Raw genomic sequence first — 6,662 nt, forward strand, 5'->3', positions numbered from 1 at the left:
CATATGTCACTTGGTACATCTGGCTTTATGTGGGCACTGGGGAATTAACCTGGGCCATCAGGCTTTGCAAACAAGTGACTTTAACCACTAAGCCATCTCCCATCCCTGACCCAGACAATTCTTCACCCAGCGTCACTAAAGAAGCTCAAAGTTTGGAGTCTTTTTGCAAGTCAAGTCACCCCTGATAGGACACTGGCTTCTCAGTGATGTGTGTGGGTGGGAGGCATGGATAGGGATACAGTGGCAAAGTAGGCTGACCTGAGCCACACAAGGTGGATCATCTCTTTCCTAACGATGGGTTGTCAGAGCTGGTGAGATGCTGTACAGAAGTCTGAGATGCAGTAGGGACAGCAGGTGACCCAGTCTCTGCCAGGCTTCTTTGAGAGTGAGAAATGAGATGTGTCCACCCTCCTACCAAGTCTTCTTGTGGATTTTTTTTTTTTCCTTTGGTATTTTTGCTGGGATGAACTTCCAAACAGACACAGTTTATAGGAGGAAGGGATTTATCTCAAGCTGACAGATCCGGGGGAAGTTCCACCAGTGACTGAAGAAGCTGATGCCCTTTCTCAGATCCAAGCAGAGAGACAAACGGCAGCAAGCAGAACACCAGCACCACTCACGCAAAACCCAGAGCACAAACCTGCTCTCTATACCTGATGGTGGAATCAGATCTGCCCCCAAACACACCTTTGGGCTTGACCCAGGGACACCTCCTCCAGCCACACAGCTTATAAGCTTAATAAAATACCTGAGTCTAAGCTGGCCTTTAATTGAGAGGCAGAGGTAGGAGGATCACTGAGAGTTCAAGGCCACCCTGAGATTAAAAACACCTGAGTCTATGGGGAACATATATTCACATTCAGCCATCACATCATAAGACCAGCACTTGGGAGATAGACAGAGGTGTCAGGAATTCATTGTTATCCTTGGTTATATATATCCTAGTTCAGGGTCAGCCTGGGCTATATAAGTCCCAGTTTCAAAAAACAAAAATTACTTTAAACCTCCCATTGATAGGACCTGTGAGACCTGTTCCTGCCGGTCAGTCTCACAAGGTCAGATCATGAAACCCACCAGAGCCCCAAGACATCAGGAAAATGCTCTGAATGAGAGAAGGACCCTAAGTACCTCATTACTATCACTTCAGCAAGCTTATCCTCTGCTCTACCTGTCCCCAGGAAGATCAAGCTCTCAACCCACATCAGTTGGGTGTCCTACCAACCAGAGCCCTGTTGCTGTGATGTGTATTTGGAAGATGCTCCCAACCCTAGTGGGGAAGATGGGGGGAGGGGAAGAGAGGGCACTCTAGGACAGCTCAGTTCATCAGTCTCAGAGGTACAAGAAAATAAAGTCACTTTATTATTTTCATCTTATCTGCCAAGGTGGCCTGCTGAGTGAGTGAAGTGAGCAGCTGGCCCCAGCTAAAGGCCTGGGGGTCCTCTACTTGGCCTGGACTGTCTCCTCCAGTCTGTCCAAGCGCTTCTGTAGGTCCTGCACTGTGGCCTGCAGCTTCCTCATTTCTTCCTCCAGCCGGGACATAGTCTCCTGGGGGACCCAGCAGTGCATTGAGCCCAGCTTCTCATGAATTCCCTTCCCAAGGATCCCTAAGCTTGAGGCCTTCAGTTTCCACATCCACTACCAGGTTTGCTGCATGCTTGTAGGTCTGAGCCTTGTTTTCTAAGGCCTCAGGATTGCCCACTCCAGAGCCCCTAAGGATTCCCCCACATTGTTAGCTTCCTCTGGGATATCAAGCACATCCATACAGCCTTCCCCTTCCCCAGCTCCCCACCCGCCTCACCGAGCTGGGAGGGCCACTGGCCTCCGCTGTAGCCCTCTTGCGCGTACTGTCCAGGCCCCGGTTGACCCGCAGCTCTCGGCTCTTTGGGGGCACATAGCCATCCTTGAGGGAGATGAGAAGGGGCCCCGCATCCTGACCCCCCAGCCACTCCTCAGCGGTGAGGGCTGGGTCAGGCCCTGCGGTAGGTGGGTACAGGTCCTCCTGGAACAGGTCCGACTGTGGGCAAGGCCAAGGCTGGTCAGGAGAGTGTTTATGCTGCTGTCCCACCCTATGAGTCCCTGAGGTCAGTGCCTGGCCCAGTGCCCTGGGAGGAGCATAGGAGCATCACCTTTCTAGGCACTGTCATAGCGATGGGCTCACACCTCCTCTCGTGCAGCTTGTAGAATCTGTGGGATAGGAAGATGAGTGGCACTGCAGCATGGCTGGGGGGGGGTGTAGGTCTGGTCAGGGTCAGAGGTCAGTCACCTGGCAATCTCACACTTGTTCACCTCCAGGCCACGTTTGGGCATATAGCCCATGCCACGCTGTGACTCCTTCGAACTGAACATGGAGAGATAGTGCAGAAATGGAGCCTCTGAGGTGATCTCAAAGTACCGAATGGAGCTGTCACCCTGCAGTTGGTGGGGGCAAGGGAGGGTCAGCACCAGCAGAGGCTGCCAGCCCCAGCCCCCCGCCCACCTCCCCACCCAGTCCTGCCTGAAGGAGCCACCTTGCCACAGAGGTAGACGATGTTGGTGTCAGGATCAAAGAAAGGCAGCAGGACTCCACTGCTCGTGTCCAGCTCCTGCAGGGACAGTGGCTCCTCCAGGTGCTTCTGCAGAGAAGGTGAGAAGTAGCCATGGGCCAGACCGCATCAGGCCACCAGTGATCCTCGGTGCAGTTACCAGGTGAGGAGCCTCAGACCACGCAGTGGAAACTCCTCATCTCACAGACAGACAGACTGAGGCCACAGCCATTTCTTATGACAGGAACTAAACGTGCAGTCTTCACTCCCAGCCCAGGAGCCGGTTCCCATCTCAGCACTTACTGTGTCCCACAGCGCCACCTGTCGCTCACTCATGCGGCTGAAGCCCGTGGTCAGGATCTTTCCTTCAGATACAAACACAGCATGCACTGGCCGGGTCCCCTCATGGGGTCGGTCCTTCTCCTGAGAGGAAGAGAAGGCCATAGGCGAGTCCTCCGGCAGACTCTCCCCAAGAGACCAGACCTCAGGCGGAAGCAAGGGAGGGCAACACCCAAGGGTCTGGTGGATACTGGGTTGGAGGACAATGGACCTAGAATGGACAGACCGGGGTCCTGTCAACTCACAGCCACAATGGTGCCTTTGCGAGGCTCGATGACGCGCACACGCTTGTCGCGGCAGGAGGTGCAGATGAGCGCACCATCGCGGCGCCAGTCCACACTGTAGATCGTGTCCGGGTGCACATCTGGGCCCAGAGTCAACACAGCCACTCCCGTGCCCACATCCCACACCAGGATGACGTTGTCACAACCTGCACAGTCCCCCAGGGTCAAACCATAAGCCGCTGCCCTCCTGACACCGCCCCCCCAGCCCCATCCCTCCTCGTCCCCATGGCACCTGCACTGAGCAGCACATTCTGGGCTGTGGGGTGCCAGGCCACGATGCCCACCCGCTTGGTATGGCCCTCCAGGGTGACGACGGGCTCCCGCAAAGGCAGCGTCAGACCTCCATCAGGAATCTCCCACACCTGCAGAAAGGGGAAAGTGAGTCTCTGGGGTTCCAAATGTCAGATCCTTCCTGGAGATCCCTCTGAACCCGAGTCCCCAATAGCACGCACCATGACTGTACAGTCCTCAGAGCCACTAGCAATGACATTGTCATTGTGCGGGCACCAGGCAATGTCCAGCACAGGAGCAGTGTGGCCACACACCAGGGGCACGTTCTTGTCCACTCTTCCAGTCTGGGGGACACAGCAAAACCTCTGAAGAAAGCACTTTTGGCCTCCAACCCCAAGCTAACCTCCCCACACCGCTGCAGAGGGGCACAGAGAGGAAGGCTGTGGGTCCCAGTGAGGCCTAGGTTGGGGAGGATTTGTTTGGCTCTTGTCCCAGTACCAGGAGGGCTAGCACAAGATTCTACCCATCTCTATTTCAATGTCATGTTTTCAGAGGGCCAGCACCTCAGCCACCCTCCCTGAGTGAAGCCTCCAGGGCACCACAGGCCAGGCCTTGGGCCCAGCACAGGCATAGGGTCAGGGTCCCCCAGAGAAGCTTGTGTGAGTAGGGGACTGTAGGATGTGTTTTGCTGGATAGATGGGGCCCAGAGGCCTGCCTTTCCTGATGCCCCAGGCAGAAGAAGACGTTTGAAAGTGGCCTCTTCCGGGGGCCAGCTGCCTCAACTGTGCTTCCTGTGTAGAGAGCCATGCAGGGTGCAGACCCAGCTCTCACCCCAACAACCACTTCCTCTTCTCTTTGCTTCCATCGGCCCTTTTAAGGTAACAACTTGGGGCCCAATGTCCCCTTCCTGTCTTGCTCCCTAAAGAGCCCAGGAATGTGCTGGGGTGCAGCAGGCTTAGAGGGTGGGCAGAGACTTCTGCCTCATCCTCTCCTGTGAGCTGGGGGTTTTACTTGCTGAGTCCTCAAGGACTCAGCTTGGAGTCCTTGTCCCTGAGAACACCGCTGCACTTGCCCTAACCTTCTCAAAGCTCAGTGTTTGCTTCTGAAGGCAGAAAAACCCAGGCTGTGACGTGGGAGACCTGGCATGCCTGTGTGGCACCCCCAATGTTATCCTCAAGAGCCCAGACACATCCGCCCCTGGTTAGTAGTACAGACGGTGAGACACTGAGGCCCAGGGCGGTTTGGTGATGGCTACCTCCTTGGAACCTCCTTGGTGCCACTGCTCCCAGGCTCCAGAGACTCACCTTGCATAGGGGCAGCACCAGGAAGGCCCCTCCCCCACTGGCCTCACAGATCAGGGCCACAAACTTTGGGTTGACAGCACAGAAGCCACTATCCCAGGTGGTCTGTGAGACGCGTACATCCTCATAGCACTGGTCGGCCTTGGCTGGCTGTCCAAACACATGGCGGAACTTGCTGGAACGGACCACCTGCCGCAGGCTCATCCTGGGGACACAGGTTGCAAGCTTTTCTCCTGTTCAGTCAACTCTGACCTTGTCAGCCTTGTGGTACCCCTTACACTGGCTCTTAGGATCCCAGCACCATATCTAGGATACCTTCCATAACGACAGCCTGCTCATCCTCTAGCAACTCTTTCTCTAGACCCCTGGCCCATCTGTTTCTACCCAAAGGAATGCCAAGCCACCTCTCAATCTTACACCATCAGTCCCTACAATAGCGCCAAGGGGTGGATGTTGACTAACATGCAAAGTGCCTCCTTTCCAGTGATTCAAGTGCTAAGGGCATCAGTCTTGACAGCCCAAAATGGGTTTTCTCCTACTGACCTCTTCCAGAGCCCACATCGCTAACACACACAGCTTGTGGAAGGCAAGGCCAGGCAAGACTGGCTCCCGTAGACAGCTGGCTCAGGCACAGCACGTGGGTGAGTGCGTGGGCACCAGGAGGGGGTGAGGGGCAGGACGGCTTGCTCAGTTGGTTCTGACCACCACAAGCATCAGTGAGTGGATCCCAGCATCTCTTCCCCCATCTTTGCTTCTTACCTCTGTGCCCTTCAGTGCCATCTCCTACCTCCATCAGAACTACACACAGGGAGGGGCTTCCCTGAGGTCCAGCTAAGATGGTTTCCCCTTGTGGCAGGGCAGACAGCCAGTGAAGTCAAGGGAAGACCATTTCTTCCAGGGCTTGAAGGGCCCCATCATGGTGCCCACCCCCACCACCTTCCTGCTCAGTGAAGGGGCCCGAGTCATCCGGGAGAAGACATCCTTCCCAGAGCCTCAGCCCACCTCCCCAGCCTCACCCATCTGGTCTGCCTTCGTACCTAGCCCCTTCTTACTGGGACTCCAGCCCGCCTCACCCATCCTGGTACCCTCAAGGAGGCTCCCACGCTCTGCCTGTCCAGAAAGCTGGTAAAGAGCACGAATGACGTCCCCCAAGCCAAGGAAGGGGGGACGTTAGGCTCAGGTGAGCAGCCTGGGTCTGAGAGAAGAGAGCCCCAACCCAGAGATGCGAGCAGGAAGCCGTGCCCCACCCAGGTACCAGGCCCGGAAACCACGGAAAGGGGAACTTGGTCTTTTCTTGTTTTGTTTTCAACCCTTTCCTGTCTCCAAGCTCAGGGCAGCTACTCCGTTTACTCCACCATGGCACCCCTCCACCCCCACTGCCCAGAAACTCTCTTCTTGGGGAGAGAGGTCGTGAGGCCAGCTGCCCCTCCATCTCGACCGCGGTGGTCCTTCGCCCCACCTCAGAGCACTGTGCCCCCCGCCCCCGCTGGTCCCTGGCACCGCTCGGGCACTGGGTCCCCGGGGAGGGGCTGCCACCCGGGCAGAGCCGGTGGCGCTGATGACAGCGCCCGCCGCCCCCACGCTCGCGCCCGCCCCACAGGTGGCTCCCGGGGGACCCAGGCTCACCTGCTGCCCGGAGATTAGCGTGACCCCCCAAGCGGAGGAGGAAGGAGAGGAGAGGAAGGCGCTGGAGGCCGGCCCGCGGAGGATGCTCTGTCAAGACAATGAATGAGAAGCGGCCGAGCGCCGGCCTCCGCGGGCTGGCAGCGCCCCTTTGGGGCGGAGCTCCGGCGGGGGCCGGCCTGCGCGCGGCGGCGGGCGGCGGGCGGCGGGCGCTGCGGACCGCCGGCCCCGAGCCGAGCGGGGTCTTCTAATGTCGAAACACCCCGGGTACCTCCCGCAGCCATCCCCAGCTTCCTCGAGCTCCTTTCCGAAGGCCGGCGCCCTCCCGATCCGGAGAGGACCCCCACCCTCCCCGCCGCAGG

The 6,662-nt window shown here is 57.5% G+C and overlaps 1 protein-coding gene across 1 annotated transcript; it reads right to left on the minus strand.

The window, feature by feature from the left end:
• Positions 1-1,336: 1,336 nt before the first annotated feature.
• Coro1a (coronin 1A) lies at positions 1,337-6,440 on the minus strand. The gene is made up of 11 exons (XM_004670245.3): positions 6,304-6,440; positions 4,681-4,882; positions 3,598-3,720; positions 3,378-3,507; positions 3,107-3,291; positions 2,826-2,945; positions 2,508-2,612; positions 2,264-2,409; positions 2,127-2,184; positions 1,799-2,014; positions 1,337-1,545 (listed from the first exon to the last, which is right to left on the minus strand). The coding sequence occupies exons 2-11, from the start codon at positions 4,879-4,881 to the stop codon at positions 1,441-1,443; spliced, it is 1,389 nt and encodes a 462-aa protein (XP_004670302.1). The 5' UTR covers position 4,882; positions 6,304-6,440; the 3' UTR covers positions 1,337-1,440.
• Between the last annotated feature and the right edge of the window lie 222 nt (positions 6,441-6,662).

Source organism: Jaculus jaculus, chromosome 12 (assembly GCF_020740685.1).
Source record: "Jaculus jaculus isolate mJacJac1 chromosome 12, mJacJac1.mat.Y.cur, whole genome shotgun sequence".
In the NCBI taxonomy this organism is placed as follows: domain Eukaryota; kingdom Metazoa; phylum Chordata; class Mammalia; order Rodentia; family Dipodidae; genus Jaculus; species Jaculus jaculus.

Excerpts from the sequence above, each read along its gene's own strand:
- Coro1a (XM_004670245.3), bottom strand. The coding sequence starts at position 4,881 with ATGAGCCTGCGGCAGGTGGTCCGTTCCAGCAAGTTCCGCCATGTGTTT. Across the intron at positions 3,721-4,680 it reads TGGTGCTGCCCCTATGCAAG|ACTGGAAGAGTGGACAAGAA; the intron begins GTGAGTCTCTGG and ends TGTGTCCCCCAG. Across the intron at positions 3,292-3,377 it reads GAATGTGCTGCTCAGTGCAG|GTTGTGACAACGTCATCCTG; the intron begins GTGCCATGGGGA and ends GGGACTGTGCAG.